Source organism: Schistocerca serialis, chromosome 1 (assembly GCF_023864345.2).
Source record: "Schistocerca serialis cubense isolate TAMUIC-IGC-003099 chromosome 1, iqSchSeri2.2, whole genome shotgun sequence".
Lineage (NCBI taxonomy): Eukaryota > Metazoa > Arthropoda > Insecta > Orthoptera > Acrididae > Schistocerca > Schistocerca serialis.
In genome coordinates, this window is record NC_064638.1 from 626,023,794 (window position 1) to 626,042,867 (window position 19,074).

General features: G+C 40.2%; 1 protein-coding gene across 2 annotated transcripts in view; it reads right to left on the bottom strand.

Moving 5' to 3' along the window:
* Positions 1-10,296: 10,296 nt before the first annotated feature.
* Positions 10,297-19,074, bottom strand: part of LOC126478473 (FAD synthase-like) — a 140,852-nt gene continuing 132,074 nt past the window's right edge. Inside the window, exons 10-11 of one of the 2 annotated variants that reach the window (XM_050103705.1) lie at positions 12,192-12,333; positions 10,297-11,660 (exon numbers count right to left, since the gene is read on the bottom strand). In XM_050103705.1, the coding sequence (XP_049959662.1) occupies positions 11,537-11,660; positions 12,192-12,333 (266 nt within the window). In that variant the 3' untranslated portion in view covers positions 10,297-11,536. The remainder of the gene's footprint in view (positions 11,661-12,191; positions 12,334-19,074) is intronic. The other variant, XM_050103704.1, reaches the window with a different exon arrangement.

Here is a 19,074-nt window from a genome sequence, read left to right on the forward strand (position 1 = left end):
AAAGCTACAACTCATTATAAAGATAACATACCACACAATAAAATAGCAGTAATAGAAGTAGCAGTAGAAGTGTCAGCTCTATTATAATAGTGATCATTATTCATATAGTAATAATAATAATAATAATAATAATAATAATAATAATAATCCCCGTGGAGGCCCGGAAAAAGAATAGGCCTCCGGTATGTTCTGCCAGTCGTAAAAGGTGACGAAAAGAACAAACCACTAATAGGGCTAACCCCCCTTTTAGTGTGATTACTTGGTTCAGGACAGAACTAGAGAAGCCTCAGACAAGCGCCGTCATGGTCGGGGACGACGCTTGAACCCTATGCCCGCCCACAATGGTAACGACACTGCTAGCCAACTGGAAAATGATTTAAATCCAAATAGAGGTGTTTTGCAGGATATGCTTCCTGCAACCACCCTAGAAGGAAAACAAAGACAGAGGATGAGATGGTCAGATGAAGTTAATCGACACCTTATGTTCTGTTATTACCAAGCAACAAACCTAGGAACCAACACAACTGGATTCAGATCACAAGTATACACAACATTTATTACCAGATACCCGGAATTAAAATTTTTAACAGAACAACGACTAGCTGATCAGATCCGTGTAATAATAAAAAATAACAGGATACCCCAGTCAGAATTAGAAAACATCAAACAACAAGTACAACAAATACTGGAACAAAATTATGTACAATCAGAAGAAGGAGAAAATACAGTAATGGACTCAAACATCCCAGAGAAAACAAACAAAGAACAAAACGCGTCAGTTAAACAATCAGAGGAAAACGAAATGTTAAGACAGCCACCAGAACAAGCACAAATAGAACACGAAGTGACACACATATAAGATATAGAAAAGAAATTTCAGCTGACATATATAGAATACAAAGACACAAATACAGACATTAGACCAATCTTGCATAGACCACCAAATAACCCACAAGTCAAAACAACAATAACAACTATCAACACAATCATACACAACAAAACAAATGAAAATACAACTATGGAAGAGTTACAACTACTGGTTTATGTAGGAGTACTCACTACACTAAATATACACACTAGGCAGAGATCAGAACCAACCAACACACAGAAGAAACCCACAAAACCAGCATGGCAACACAGGCTACAGATCAGAATAGAAAAACTGAGAAAAGACATCGGACAGCTAACACAATTTATAAAAAATGAAATATCAGACAAAAAACGAAAAAGGTTAGGTAAAATCTTAAAACAAGAAGCAATAGAGCAATTAGATGAAAAGAAGCAGAAATTACAAGCATTGGCCAAACGACTTAGAAGGTACAAAAAAAGTGAAAATAGAAGGAAACAAAACCAAACATTCAACACAAACCAAAAGAGATTTTACCAAACAATAGATAACACACACATTAAAATAGACAATCCACCAAACATAACAGACGTGGAACACTTCTGGAGCAACATATGGTCAAACCCGGTACAACATAACAGGCATGCACGATGGATACAAACAGAAACAGACTCATACAAGATGATACCACAAATGCCTGAAGTGATAATTTTGCAACATGAAGTCACCCGAGCAATTAATTCTACGCACTATTGGAAAGCCCCTGGAAATGATAAAATAGCAAATTTCTGGCTAAAGAAGTTCACCTCAACACATTCACACCTAACTAAATTATTTAACAGTTACATTGCAGACCCATACACATTCCCTGATACACTTACACATGGAATAACTTATCTGAAACCTAAAGATCAAGCAGACACAGCAAACCCAGCTAAATATCGCCCCATAACATGCCTACCAACAATCAACAAAATATTAACTTCAGTCATTACACAGAAATTAATGACACATACAACACAGAACAAAATTATAAATGAAGAACAAAAAGGCTGCTGCAAAGGAGCACGAGGATGTAAAGAGCAACTGATAATAGATGCAAAGGTGACATATCAAGCTAAAACTAAACAAAGGTCGCTACACTACACATACATTGATTACCAAAAAGCTTTTGATAGTGTACCCCACTCATGGTTACTACAGATATTGGAAATACACAAAGTAGATCCTAAATTGATACAGTTCCTAAACATAGTAACGAAAAACTGGAAAACCACACTTAATATCCAAACAAATTCAGATAATATCACATCACAGCCAATACCCACATCACAGCCAATACAGATTAAGCGTGGAATATACCAAGGAGACTCATTAAGTCCTTTCTGGTTCTGTCTTGCTCTGAACCCACTATCCAACATGCTAAATAATACAAATTATGGATATAATATTACTGGAACATACCCACACAAAATCACACATTTGCTATACATGGATGATCTAAAACTACTGGCAGCAACCAATCAACAACTCATCCAATTACGAAAGATAACAGAAGTATTCAGCAACGATATAAATATGGCTTTTGGAACAGACAAATGTAAGAAAAATAGCATAGTCAAGGGAAAACACACTAAACAAGATTACATATTGAATAACCACAGTGACTCCATAGAAGCGATGGAAAAAAACAGATGCCTATAAATATCTAGGATAAAGACAAAAAATAGGAATAGATAATACAAATATTAAAGAAGAACTAAAAGAAAAATATAGACAAAGACTAACAAAAATACTGAAAACAGAATTGACAGCAAGAAACAAGACAAAAGCTATAAATACTTATGCTATACCAATATTGACCTACTCATTTGGAGTAGTGAAATGGAGTAACACAGACCTAGAAGCACTCAATACACTTACAGGATCACAATGCCACAAATATAGAATACATCACATACATTCAGCAACAGAAAGATTCACATTAAGCAGAAAGGAAGGAGGAAGGGGATTCATCGACATAAAAAACCTACATTATGGACAGGTAGACAATTTAAGAAAATTCTTTCTAGAACGAGCAGAAACTAGCAAAATACACAAAGCAATCACTCATATAAATACATCGGCTACACCACTGCAATTTCATAACCACTTCTACAACCCTTTAGATCACATAACATCAACAGATACGAAGAAAGTAAATTGGAAAAAGAAAACACTACATGGTAAGCACCCGTATCATCTAACACAGCCACACATCGATCAAAGACGCATCCAACACATGGCTAAGAAAAGGCAATATATACAGTGAGACGGAAGGATTCATGATTGCAATACAGGATCAAACAATAAACACCAGGTATTACAGCAAGCATATTATTAAAGATCCCAATACCACAACAGATAAATGCAGACTTTGCAAACAACAAATAGAAACAGTAGATCACATCACAAGTGGATGTACAATACTAGCAAATACAGAATACCCCAGAAGACATGACAATGTAGCAAAAATAATACATCAACAACTTGCCATAAAACATAAACTAATAAAACAACACGTTCCCACATACAAGTATGCACCACAAAATGTACTGGAGAATGATGAATACAAATTATACTGGAACAGAACCATTATAACAGATAAAACAACACCGCATAACAAACCTGACATCATACTCACCAATAAAAAGAAGAAATTAACACAACTAATCGAAATATCCATACCCAATACAACAAATATACAGAAGAAAACAGGAGAAAAAATTGAAAAATACATCCAACTGGCTGAGGAAGTCAAGGACATGTGGCATCAGGATAAAGTTGACGTTATACCAATTATACTATCAACTACAGGAGTCATACCACACAATATCCACCAGTACATCAATGCAATACAGCTACATCCAAACGTTTATATACAACTACAGAAATCCGTAATTATTGATACGTGTTCAATTACCCGAAAGTTCCTAAATGCAATATAACACATACCATACAGTTAAAAGGAAGTGACGCTTGATCAAGGTCCGCGTCACTTTCCATTTTTAACCAGACTTAATGTCTGAGAAAGTAAAGAAGAAATAATAATAATAATAAAAATGAATGTAAATTACCTTCATCTTCAGTCTTGGAGCTGTCACTCTCCACATTAGCGACAGGTTGGTAATCTTCATCTGTAAAATCTTTCACAAGGTCCTCAACTTCAGGATCATTTTCAGCATCCGATTCATACAAAAGTGTGACAATTTCTTCATCTGAAAGTGGCCGTGGCCATGGTTTGTATCGCTGTGACATCTGAGCCATGTCTACTGCTCTGAGACCAGTACTCAACTAATCAGTCTTGTTTATGCGAAACCCAATAGCAAACAATAAATGACATATTGCATTGTTGAGCTTTTAAATTCAAACAATGCAAATAAACTTCAGTAACCAACATATTTAGTACATTGTTGACGAGTGCTACGAATAAATCCGGTGACTGATGCACAACAATTTTCAACTAATCTGTTTTCAATTATACATGTAAAGTGGTCAAAGTGACCACTCAGCGGTTTTAAGTATAAGTGGTCATTCAAAAAAAACTAATGAAGATAAAATAAATATTGGACTACTTATATGTTCTACATAAACATTTAGGAAAAGTCATTAACTTACAACAGCACAGATTAGAAATTGACCGAATAACAACATGTTAAAACATAAAAAGTGGTCAAATTGACCACTCGGCGGTCCTCGTGTTAAAGTAACGCGTTTCAGACATCCATTCGCAATATTTTCCCGCGCCATATTAGAAACAGGCTCGTTCCAGCAGTTGCCGGAGAGCGACAGATAACAGGTGGCACCGCACTTGCGCAGCTTATGATGGCGCAGAAAGCCTGTATGTTCGTATGTGTAAAACATTAAAAGGTCTTACATTAGGTCATAAAACAAACAAGACATCAGAGGATACCCCAAAAAGCATCGGAATTTCGTGAACCATACTAAAATGTGCACATTTAAATTGCATACTTTAAGTGCAGCCGGCCGCGGTGGTCTCGCGCTTAAGGCGCTCAGTCCGGAACCGCACGACTGCTACGGTCACAGGTTCGAATCCTGCCTCGGGCATGGATGTGTGTGATGTCCTTAGGTTAGCTAGGTTTAAGTAGTTCTAAGTTCTAGGGGACTGATGACCACAGAAGTTAAGTCCCATAGTGCTCAGAGCCATTTGCACCATTTTAAGTGCACATTCGTATGTCCAGATTCTCAATGAAGTAGGCCTCAACCTGATTTTAAGCTTTTCAGTGTGGTTTTCAGGATGTAAATTTTCTTGGAATACCAGTACTGTATTGTCTCATGTTTGGTTCTTTATTATGGCATAATGATGCTAGAAGATGAAAATGTGCACTTGAAATGCAGTGAGCATTTGAAACTAGCCAATAGTTTGGAATTAAACACTTCGTTTAAAATACATTGACTGCCTTAGGGGAAAAGATTAGTAAAAGCCAAATTACTTTACCAAACGGACAAAAATAACTTCATTGTTCTGCAAGGCGATTAATGCTTGGCTGTCAGAAAGGTGGAAATAAATCTGAAACTAATAACATATTTTAGCCTTCCGTAATTATGTGAATGTACTTTAATTCACTCGATAGCCACAGAAATTCGATTTGTTTTCATTTGACGACAAAAAAGTAAACGAAGAGGAAACAGCAAAATCACTAAATGTAAACACAAGTCATGTGTCATGTGGAGACTACACACTTCCCCACTATAATTCAGACTGCTCTGCACATCAGCTCCGGATCTACATTATTTCCGCACCTGGGCAGTATGAGATAGTGGCGCCCCCCTCCCCCTACCGCCCTCCTACATAGAGCGTCTGAGATACGTCAAAAATTTAAAAAAAATCGAATTTTCAAAAATATGTTCATTTGTACTGCACATCTTTCTGAAGAGTCTGATACATAAAACATATGTGCTCGATGAAATGTAAGGCATGTTATTTGGTCTTAAGTGTGCCAAAGTGCAGTGCCACGCCTCTTCACACAGCATTCTTCTATCGCACGTCACTGTATATCACTCTGTGGAATTGAAACGCATATATTTTGTAATGGATGCCATCAAACCATATTGAGGACAGTGGAAATTAAAATGTCCAGTGATACCTCTCCTGCTCCCAGTCGGCCAGTTTGACACCCTGCACCTCTTTCTTTCTATTTTCTTTTTTTTTAATAAAAATCATAAAAAATCTCGCAATTAATAGATGATGCAATAATTTGTAATGGGAGAACAAGAGCTGAGAAAATTTGAGCTCTTTATTGACTATTAGGCAATAACTTTCTTTTTCGCTTGACATAAACTAAATATAGGATACATAAAACCAGTAAAGACAAGAGACAAGCAAGGCAGTGAACTTTTCTTCAATCCTTAACTCCTAGCATTTTTTTCTCTCTAACCTTGCTACGGCTTTATATGGCATGCTTTCCTTTCCGCAAAAGAATATATTACCTCAACAAAGTTTGTCAAACGTTTTGCTACATGAAAAGTCGAAATGTGGTTGTCTAATACTGCAAAAGCTGTTAGTATATATAGTACCCAAGAACAGTGTGGTTTCTCAAACTGATTACGTGTATTTTGTCACTGTCTGCTAAATAAAACAAAATAGGCTTTCTAATATTGCAGCAGTTGTCACACACATCAAATAAACCAGCCTGTTTTGGCATAAATGGTCATTTTTATAACACGACAGAATATAATTCACAAAGTACCAATATCAAATGCCTATTAGGCCTACTACACGCAAAAAGCTTTATGTTAGTTTCACATTTCATTCAAACGCTCCAGTTTCTCAAGCATGAGATCGAAACATAGTAGTACGAAATTTTTATATAAATTTGAAATTGTCATATTCTTCCATAATTTGTGTGATGCCCATGTTTCTTCCCATTCCTCATTCTAACAAACAATCTTATCATCACTAATTCCGGAACTATTCCTGCCACTGTCAAAACTTATTCGCCGGTTAATTTCACTAACCCTACCAGAATCACCAGTTTAGTTATAGCGCCATTATTCTCCGGTTAGGCGTTTGGATATGTATGTACAGCGCGTCTTCCGCGCTACTTCCAGAATAGAACTGCTAACCGGGAACTGTGCAACTGACCCTTATTAGTGTAGTGATCTGACCAAAAATTTTCTGTCAAAATTTCATTTCCTTGGATACACCGAGGATATAATACGCAATCTTTCTTACCTGTTATTCCTGTTAGTCATTCATTTCCACTCTGGTAGTCTGAATCTATGGATTTCGCTTGTAATTATAACAACACTGGTCATTCGCAAACACAATCAACCACATAATCAGACAGCGATTGGCATTCACCCGTTCGGCTTTACTCCGCTCAGCTTGTATAGCCCCATCCCCTTTTGCCTGCAGGAAAGTTTATTTCAAGATACGACGAGGATTCCCCTGACATACACATCATGTACATTATGCACACATTCAAAAACCAACTTATGATTCATTCAGAAATCGGCTTAGAATGTGTTCAAAAACCAACAGGGATGCGTTTCAAAATCATATGAGTAATCGATAGACCAACGTGCGCTGGATGCTAGGCGCTTTGTGAAACGAGGTCTTTTACCTCAAGAATATGAATTCCCCCCCCCCCCCCCCCCGCCCCGCTCCCTCCCATATATCCGGGCCTGACGCGCGTATGTGAATCTGGCAGGTTGGGCGCGAGAGTAAAATTTTTCCCAGTTGCATCTAGCTGATGCTGCGACTGCTTACACAGCCAACAATCACGTTTCTGTAGCCAGAAGTGGGACAACGTACTACTCATCCGCGACTCAACTGCGCATGTGCATGAGCTCACTCGTATCAGCTAAAATGAATCTAAATGTAAACAGTTGTGACATCACGCTCATCGGAGGCAATTTGTTGTTATGAAGCATTGCATAGTCTCCCTAAAGCCTTTGACACATTTTTCTATTGGCAGATGCTTGTATGAGTACTGCGTTTTGTTGTTGCGTATGGCACATTTCCTTTGCAATTTAAGTTTTATTTTAGGTTTTTTCCCTAGTTCATGTTTTATTGGTGCAGTATTATTCTGCAATAGTGGGATACAGTAATATCCTTTGTTAGAGTATTGGTTCTTACCAGTCAAAATTACAAAAAATTAACTGTAAACTAAAACAATGAAAAATTCCCAAAATTCTAAAAAATTCCCGGATTTTTCCCAGTTTTCACCCGGATGAAAAAATTCCCGGCTTTTCCCGGATCTCCCGGGTCGTATACACCCTGCTGGTGCCAGTAGGATCCATGGCGAAGACTGTGATAAGTTTTATATTTGTCAGACGGGAAGGAATTTCAAGACTTGTTTTAGAGAACACACATGCAGTCAAAATAAGAGCGCATTCGGTACACATCTTGATAAATGAAAACATGTGGAAGGAAGTGTAGAGGATAATATGTAACTGTAGCATAAGGCACCAAAGGACACTTTTGAACCAACTCGAAGACACGGAAGTTTACATACACAGAAAATGGTAACCAGGATTACTGCTGACTGAACAGAATGAATTCAAGTTGAATACTTCTTTGATGTATTCAGAAACTTAGCCAGTTTGAGCAGAATCAAGTGCTGCAGTAGCCTGATGTGCGGTTATGTGAACCAGCTATCAGTGGCAAGGAGACTGTGCCTTCTTCTGCAAGCTCCACCACAGGAAAAGAAAAACTTCTTACAGGAAAACCATGACGCGGCACCAATGGGATTCCACTCAAATGTGTCAACAACTATAGAGATTTTAATAAATAATCATTGTCTTCTTAATTATCTTACACTTACTGTTATGTTTTATTGTTTTGTCATGCTGAAACAGTTCAATTTCTAGATGTGATATTACTTTTAAACTTTTTGCTGTTTTACACAATTATGTGTTACTTACTTTGTCAGGTGGGAACTTTCTATTATTTCTGTTTACATGCTTTACATGGATTTTACGTATGGGTTTAATTCCACATATCATATGACAGTTCAAGTTTCATTGTCAGAAGTTCGTTTTGCCATGTTGTTTTTGTGGTCTTCAGTCGTGAGACTGGTTTGATGCATCTCTTCATGCTACTCTATCCTGTGCAAGCTTTTTCATCTCCCAGTACCTACTGCAGCCTACATCCTTCTGGATCTGCTTAGTGTATTCATCTCTTGGTCTCCCTCTACGATTTTTACCTTCCACGCTGCCCTCCAGTACCAAATTGGTGATCCCTTGATGTCTCAGAACATGTCCTACCAACCGATCCCTTCTTCTAGTCAAGTTGTGCCACAAACTCCTCTTCTCCCCAATTCTATTCAATACCTCCTCATTAGTTATGTGATCTACTCATCTAATCTTCAGCATTCTTCTGTAGCACCACGTTTCAAAAGCTTCTATTCTCTTCTTGTCGAAACTATTTATCGTCCACGTTTCACTTCCATACACGGCTACACTCCATACAAATATTTTCAGAAATGACTTCTTGACACTTAAATCTATACTCGATGTTAACAAATTTCTCTTCTTCAGAAATGCTTTCCTTTCCATTGCCAGTCTACATTTTATATCATCTGTACTTCGACCATCATCAGTTATTTTGCTCCACAAATAGCAAAACTCATTTACTACTTTAAGTGTCTCATTTCCTAATCTAATTCCCTCAGCATCACCTGATTTAATTCGACTACATTCCATTATCCTCGTTTTGCTCCTTCAAGACACTATCCATTCCGTTGAACTGCTCTTCCAAGTCCTCTGCTGTCTCTGACAGAATTACAATGTCATTGGCAAATCTCAAAGTTTTTATTTCTTCTCCATGGATTTTAATACCTACTTCGAATTTTTCTTTTGTTTCCTTTACTACTTGCTCAACATACAGATTGAATAACATCGGGGATAGGCTACAACCCTGTCTCACTCCCTTCCCAACCACTGCTTCCCTTTCATGTCCCTTGACTCTTTATAACTGCCATCTGGTATCTGTTCAAATTGTAAATAGCCTTTTGCTCCCTGTATTTTTGCCATATGAAGTACTTTTAATTAATGATTACATGTACTGCATTTTAACTATTGAATATACAATACTCGTTATTCATGTATCCTAGCAACAGTGTGCTCTACTGGCCTCAGTTATTAGTATAAATAATGGGCGCATCTTGGCCATCGGCAGACTTACTATGTACCAAGATACATGGATTTTGATGTTGATACCTACATTAAAATATTTTTATGGTTTGTATGAGTGGAATGCTTACTTTTCTTGTGTGTCACTACACCTGTTATAAATTTCACTCCAGCTAATTGAACTTGCTTGGTTACAAAACTGTTTTTCTTTGTAACAGATCTGAAGATGATTATGGCTGAACAGGTAACTGTGAATTGTACAATTTATTTGATCAAGATGGTCCTTTACAAATAAATTGTCATAACATAATCTTGGCCTTATTTACAGACTTTATGCTGTCAGTTCACAAACTTTGGAAGTCTGGGCTACTTGACCTGAACTCAACTAGTGTTGACCAGACTCCTCGAACCCCCCAACCATACATTTAACTGCTAAGATAACTAAGTAGATCACACTAAAGTTACAAGCAAGAAAGGAGGTTTCAAATAATAGTACAAAAAAGAATGGAGTAATATGCAAAAATGTATTACAGAACTTACAAAGATACACAGATAATGCATCTTAAGTCATTTGAACATGTATAATAAGTTTGTATTCTAAACTTTCTAGTTATTTGAATGTCACAATAGGTAAAAATGATGAATAATTTTAAAATAACATGAATAATTTTACTTTAGAATGCAGAGGTCAGGATTTGGCATCACAGTATCAACAACACCTTCACTACAGTAAAATAAGTACCTTCGATTTAATCTATAAGGAACAGAAAATAGTTCTCATGTGACACCCTTAATTTACTAGTGTATCAGAAGAAAATTATCTTCCATCTGGTCTATTCTTAAATCATCCTGCATCATTGGAGTTCAAACTGTTTTTCATTATTTTCGCTCACTGAAAAGTTCATGTCCACTTATTCTGAAAACACACATTAACAGTCCCGTGGAACAGTGCCAGTTTGAGAATTTTTGCTGCAGAAGAAAAAGTACATGTATTTATCTTTGTTAAAATATCTTTGTTCTTTGGTTGTATTTACATCAGTTACAATCAAAAATTGTCAGAGAAAACTATCATTAGAACCACATTTTATGCAGTCGATTTGTACTTCACTTAAGTTAGAATTTCCAAGATGCTCCTCAGAGAGTTAATAGCTGTGGTATAGCATCTACTGAAATAGAAAACAATTGTTCATTGAGTCCATCCAAATCTGACATAATCCTGTACAAAATGCACATGAAGCAACAAATTAAAAATACTAACATTACACACCATGACAGCTGCTACTAACATTTCTGCCCACGTATAAAATTTGGCTGACTTTTTTTTCATATTGAGTAACAGAAATATATTACTGTCCCATTTTTTGTCAGCATTATGTCCAGAAAAGATAAGATTTTCCTTATTAATGGACAACTTATGTAAAATCTATTTATTATTTAGAAACAATAGTCAATACATCAAACAATAAATGGTATGGAAGAAATATATACAATTTTTGTTACATAAGCCTAATGCTCAATTTCTAAAGTGCTAACAGTTCATTTTTGTGGAGCTCATGGTTCCAAAGATGTTTTCGTAGGTTTGTACTGATGAATATTCTTGCCATCATCATGACTTCTTTCAGGTTCCTGGGATGTAAGATGAACTTCTTCCATCATGCTTCTAATGGTGGGATACCTGCCACAGGATATTTGAATAAAGCAGCACAGAATGACAAATGTACAGTCAGTTCCATGATAAATTCGTTATCACATTTAGAGCTAAGCTGATACAAACACTGAGTACATATTTAAATGTTTTACAAAGCTTCATGTTCCTTACATACTAATACCAACAACACTACATTATAGCATGGGATAAAAAGCTCTATATATCATTATCACAATTCTGCAGTGGTATATGTTTACTACATCTGTTGCATTGGTAATCAAGTAAGCTCTAACCTGGCAGCAAAAAAAATCATGTTATTCTCCATTACAATAACATAATTTTGCTGATAATGCAGATGTGTCTTATGCATGGTGCTTAAAAACTGTTTATGGACACACTAAAACTTGTCTGAATATTTTTGCTATTCGTACAGCCCATAACAAAACCATTTTCAGAAAATACACGCAGTCTAATTATCTTTGAAAGCTGTAAACTATTACAGTACTGTTGCAGCTATGCTCATGTATTAACAATAAGGAAAAACTATGAAATAATTACCCTCTGTCATAAAGTCCACAGTATGGTATGTACAACGATCGGATGAAGCTCCATATTTCTGATGATGTACATGATTGTAATGGAGCAGATATGTCAATTCCATGTAGACTTTCAAATGATGCCCTTGGGTACTGCATGTCATCTAAAAGCAGAAGCAACTAGTTGTTACTGTGAATTAAAAGGGCAATGCACACTGAAATAGACATCAATATTTTACAGGAGGAATAAATGTAGATCAATCTTATAGAAAATTCTTATATTTTAACACAAAAAAACTATTTGGATAAGGCAATCAAGTATGATCTTAAGTTAAAGACAAGAATGTCCAGTTCGTCTAATGAATGGCAGCTCTTTAAATGAGGATACAATGCTCATAACACAGAAAAATAACCGTATAATATTTGGTTACAAGATCAACTGTAAATTTCTGCATGTTTTTTCATTGCTTAATGATGTAATTATGAATCTATTAAGCAATAAAAAATTGGAACATAAGGAGCAATCGGCAGAAGGGAACATGACTGGAGTTAGTTGATTTGTTGTGGACTTCTGGAAAACTATGGTGCCTCTGAAAATGAAACCACAAACAAGATACCAGTGCCACCAATTTTAGTGTAAGTTCCAGTACTGTTATGATGCAGGCACGACAGTAAACATCAAAGGAATTCAGAAGTTAGATGACTGGACAAAGATGAAGGAAAATATTGTATTAGAGGAGAGGACCACAGAATATTCAGCAGTAATTTAAATATTAAATTAATTAAGTTGCTTTCAAAGTTAACATTTACCCTTTCAAACCAAAATAGAGAAAACAGGCAATATCAGAAACATGACAGATGTAAAGGACAGAGCATGGACAAATCTCTTAAAGCACATTTCACTGTCAGTTAATGTTGGATATCGTTTTTCAATTGCAGGAAACAGATCATTCAAGCATCTTTTGGTGAAAATGCAAATGTCGCTGTTTTAATCTTGGATTAGGAGATACATTGTCCACTAAAGGCAAGCATTTCATATGTGAAAACTCTCATGTAAGTTTTTAATACAGGGCTGTGTATCCAATCAGTGGACTCCTTACATCTGTAGTAGGTAAATAAATAAATAAAAACTATGTACAAAAAGATAGATTGCTACTTACTGTAAAGCAGACACATCAAGTTGCAGATAGGAACAATTAAAAGACACACACACACACACACACACACACACACACAAGTGCGCACTTGCACACACAACCGCCCACTCCAGCATCGTAGGCCAGAATATGACATCACGTGGGATGCAAGCAGCAATCCGGAGGGTGTGGGGAAGGGATAGTATTGTATGGGTGGGGAGAGAGACGAATGCTATCTGGAGGAGTGTGCAGAGACTAGATTGCCAACAGGTGCAGTGTCAGGAGGTTGTGGGGCTGTGAGGTTTGGAGAAGAGGAAGAAAACAGGAGAGGAGTGGGAAAAATATGGGCGGATTCATTGGCAAAGGGCTGCAAATAAACAGGGTGAGAGACGAGAATGGGGAGGAGATGATAGGACATGGGGGGTGGAAACTGTTGGGTGGAGGATGTGGAGACAGTATGTTACCGTACATTGAGGCCAGGATAATTATGGGGGCAGAAAATGTGTTGTAAGGATAACTCTCATCTGCGCAGTTCAGAAACGCTGGTGGTGGAGAGAAGGATCCAGATGGCTCAGGTAGTGAAGCAGCCATTGAAATCAAGTGTGTTACGTTCAGCTGCATGTTGTGGCACAGGGTGGTTAAATTTGCTCTTGGCCACACTTTGGTGGTGGCCGTTCATCCTGTTGGACAGCTGGTTGGTAGTCATACCAATATTAAAAGCTGTGCAATGATTGCAGCAGAGCTGGTGAATGGCGTGGCTGCTTTCACAGGTGATCCAGCCCCTGATGGGTTAGGATAAATGTCTGACTGGACTGGAATGGAAAGTGCTGGGTGGGTGGACTAGGCATGTTTTGCACCTGGGTCTTCCACAGGGAAATGATCCTTGCAGCAAGGGGTTGGGACAGGGAGTGGCATTGGGATGGACTACGATGTTGTGAAGGTTGGGTGAATGACAGAACACCACTTTAGGAGAGGTAGGAAGCATCTCGGGAAGGACGTTCATCATTTTATGGCACAGTGATAGGTAATCAAAGCCACGACGAACGGTGTTCAGTTGTTCCAGTCAGGGATATTATTGGGTGACACTCCTTTGTGGCTGGTTTTCAGGAGTGGTGGGAGGATTAGGTTTGTGGGGGTAAATGGCATGGGACATCTGTTTGTGGACTAGGTCTGGCGGATAGTGCTCATCTGCAAAGGCCTTGGTGAGACCCACAACACACTGAGTAAGGGAGTTTTTGTCACTAAACATATGCCTTCCCCAGGTAGCCAGGCTATATGGAAGGGATTTTTAAGTGAGGAAGGGATGACAGCAGTCAAAATGCAGGTACTGTTGGTGGTTGATGAGTTTAATACAGGTATGAATGGAGCCATAAGAGAGGAGGAGGTCAACATCTAGGGTGGTGTGCTGGTTTGAGGAGGACCGCATGAAGCAAATGGGACAGAAGGTGTTGAGGTTGTGAAGGAATAAAGATAGTGCGTCTTAGACTTGAGTCCAGATCATGAAGATATATCGTCAATGAACCTGAACCAGACTAGGGGTTTGGTGTTTTGGGAGACTAGGAAGGTCTCCTCTAGATGGCCCAAAAAAGATTGGCATAGGAGGGTGCCATGCGGGTGCCATTGGCTGTGATGCAGATTTGGTTGTATACCTTCCCTTCAAATGAGAAGTAGATGTGGGTTAGGATAAAGTTAGTAAGGCATATGAGGAATGACATAGTGTGTTTGGAGTCTGATGGATGTTGGGAAAGGTAGAATTCAATAGCGGTAAGACCATGGGCATGAAGGATGTTGGTGAATCGGGAGGCAGTGTCAACATTGATGAGTAGGGATCCAAGAGGTAAAGGGGTGGTGATGGTGGAGAATTACTGAAGGAAGTAGTTGGTGTCTTTAACGTGGGAGGCTAGATTACAGGCAATGGGTTGGAGGTGTTCGTCAGTGAGTTCTGAAATTCTTTCAGTGGGGGCACAATAACCAGCCACAATGGGCTGTCCAGGATTGTTGGGTTTGTGGATTTTGGAGAGCATGTAGAAGGTGGGTATGCAGAGTGCCATTGGGATTTTTTTTTTTTTTTTGGGGGGGGGGGGGGTGGATTCAGGGGAGACGTTTTGGCAAGGGCCTAAGGCTTTAAGCAGGGATTGGAGTTGGTGTTGGACTTCTGGAATGGGATAACTCTTGCGAAGTTTATAGGTGGAGGAGTCAGGCAATTGGTGGAGGCTTTCTGCCAGGTTGTCATTGCAATTCATACCAATTGTGGTGGTGGAACCTTTGTCTGCAGGTACTATGATTAGGTCAGGATTTGTTTTGAGGATGTGTATGGCAAAAACAAATTTAAAAAAAAATATCAGTAGGCTCTGTTTCTGAACACCTACACTGATCTTCATTCTCAGGGGAATATCCTTCACAACTGCACAAGCACCCATTACAAGACTATGGTCATGAAAGTGGGTGGAGAAATGTCTCCAAGTATTACAAGCACTTGCTCAAAGTCACAATAAAATTTAGTTTTAAACTGGAAAAAAATCACAAACACTCCTGCTTCAACTCTATTATGGACACCACTTGACAACTATGTGATGGCCAATGGATGCCCCTACACAGTGTTGTACACTACGATCTCCTCACAAAATTTTACTGAAACCTGACTTCATTGACAGAAGCTTATGCATTTATTACGGCTTAAATAAAATAACTCCGTGTGTGTGTTTGTGTGTGTGTGTGTGTGTGTGTTGGGGTTTATGGGCGCTCAACATCGAGGTCATCAGTGCCCTGACACACAGTAAAAGGAACGAATTTGGAGAGACCTAATAAAACTGAAAAACACACCCAAAGAAAGCAGGAAAAGAGGGGAAATACGACCTAAGAAAGTAAAACCTAAGGTAAGGGATAACATAGCAACAAGAATGACACAGGAAATTGTCAGTGGCTGGCCACTTACATAAAATATGGGCGAGCTTGTCACACAGGAAACAAGTTAAAATCCCCTCCCTAAAATCTTGGTAAAAACATTTGACAGGGCATAGAACTTTAAAACGTTAACCACATTCGTCCAAGTGTTGCCTAAAAGAGTTGGCAGGTCGGCTGGCAAGTCAGCCGCGGCCCGCTGGTCATAAAATAAAACGCAATCCAATAAAACGTGGCGCACAGTGACCTGGACGCCGCAAGCACCACACATTGGAGGGTCCTCTCGCCGGAGCAGGAAGCCATGCGTCATAGGGCTGTGGCCTATTCGAAGCCGAATGAGGAGAACCTCGTCCCGTCGATGGGGCTGAAAGGAAGTACACCACACACGCGTTGTGGGCTTGACTAGACAGAGCTTATTGTCAGTCACTTCCAGCCACTCGTCCTCCCACCGACACATGACTCGGGAGCTCAACAGCGAGGTGAGTGCGTGCACGGGGATAGCACACTGAGATATGTGTGGATCAAGACACGCCTCCTTGGCTGCGAGATCTGCCCTTTCATTCCCAGCAATGCCAACATGCCCCGGAACCCAGCAGAAAGCTACAACCTTCCCCAGTCGCTGTAGTCGGAGGAGGGCATCCTGGATGGTCTGGACTACTTTAACTGCCGGATACAAATGGTGCAATGATTGAATGGCACTGAGGGAATCGGAACAGACAAGAAATTTAGGAGAGGAAGAATGTCTCATCTGCTCCAACGCCCGCAAGATCGCAGACAATTCTGCATCAAAGACCGTAAAAGTCTGAGGCAGTCGGACCTTAAGGACACGATCCGGGAAAACAACTGAGCAACCAACGGAATCCCCTTGTTTCGACCCATCCGTAAAAACCGCTACATAGTCGTGGTGCTCAGATAAAACAGCAGAAAATGCTGCATGAAAAACCATGGCAGGAGTGCAACCTCTCTTGTACTGCAATAAATCTAAAATCACTCTGGGCCTCTGCAGTAACCAGGATGGCAGGCGGTTAAAACCCTGGATTTGGGGTTGTACATACTCCACACCGAGCGACTCTAGAACACGTTGCACACGGATCCCAAATGGCAACGTAGCCCAGGGACGGTGGGAAAAAAGGCGGTCCAGAGGTGGATGGGCAACAAGGCGGTGAGCAGGCGAGCTGGGAGCCGCAAGAAACTTACAAGCCTGGCGCACCAGAAGGAGCTGCCGCCGGATGGTAAGTGGCGGTTCGCCAGCCTCAGCACAGAGACTGGGTATGGGACTGGTCCGATAAGCACCCGTGGCCAGTCGAATCCCAGCATGGTGGACAGCGTCAAGGATCCGCAAATAAGACTGCCTCGCTGACCCATATACTGTGCACCCATAGTCCAGCCGTGAACGCACAAAAGCCCGATAAAACTGAAGGAGACGCGCCCTGTCCGCTCCCCAAGACCTGTGGCTGAGGCACTTGAGGATGTTCAGTGCCTTCAGGGATCTGGCTTTCAAGTCACGTAGGTGTGGCAGCCATGACAACCTGGAGTCAAAAATTAGTCCCAGAAACTGCACTGTGTCTCTAAAATGTAGGACAGCACCCCCATATGCAAGGCAGGCAAAGTAAAAAGACGACGAGAACGATTAAAATGAACACAAACACACTTATCGGCAGAAAACCGAAAACCTGTCTTTGCAGCCCACTCCTCTAACCGCCGCAGTGTTAGCTGCAACTGACGGCTCACGGTTGCAACACTGGGGGAGGAACAGAAAACAGCAAAGTCGTCCACAAACAAGGAGCACTGTACTGGACTCCTCACTGTAGACGTTATACTGTTGATGGCTATGGCAAAGAGGGTAACGCTTAAAACACTGCCCTGGGGGACACCGCTCTCCTGCTCAAAGCGATCAGACAGTGTGTTACCAATGCGGGTCCGAAAAAAACGCTGAGACAGGAAAGACCGAATAAAAATGGGGAGGCGGCCATGAAAGCCCCATTGATGCAGTTGTGCAAGAATACAGTGTCTCCAAGTAGTATCATATGCCTTACTGATATCAAAGAAGATACCGATACAGTGATGCTGACGGAGGATAGCCTGCTGAATAGCCACCTCGAGGAGTGTCAGGTTGTCGACTGTGGACCGAAATTTTCGGAATCCACACTGAAAGCGGCTAAGGAGCTGCCTGGTCTCTAGCAGCCAGACCAGACGACAGTTAACCATCCGTTCCAGGGTCTTTCCGACACAGCTTGTCAAGGCAATACTACGATAACTACTGGGACATGTGCGGTCCTTTCCTGGTTTGAGGAGAGGGATGAGGATTGCCTCCCTCCACGAGGTGGGGAACACTCCTGTCCGCCATATGAGATTAAAACATTCGAGGAGGATTTCCTTTGACGCCGCTGGCAGATGGCGAAGCATGGAGTACCGGATGCGGTCGTAACCTGGTGCGGTGTCAGAAGCCGCAGTAAGTGCTGATTCAAGTTCCCACATGGAGAAAGGGGAGTTGTAGGCCTCAGAATTGTTCGACCGAAAGTCCAACTTCGCTCGTTCGACAGTCGCACGGTAGCGACGAAATGTTGGATCCTGGGTTGCAGTGGCAGTACTTTGTGCAAAATGCTCTGCCAGCGTCTGAGCAATGGCTCTGGGTGTTGTTTGGAGGCATCCCTGGTTCAGGACTGCAGCTATTGGTAGACGGCTGCGTTTGCCGGAAATCCTCCGGATGGGTTCCCATACTTTTGTGGAACAAGTGGAATGGTTGATGGAGTCCAGGAACTCCTGCCATGACCTTTTCTTGCTCTCTTTAATGACACGGCGTGCCCTGGCTCTCGCGATGCGAAAGGCGGTAAGATTGACTGCTGTTGGGCGGCATTTAAATCGGCG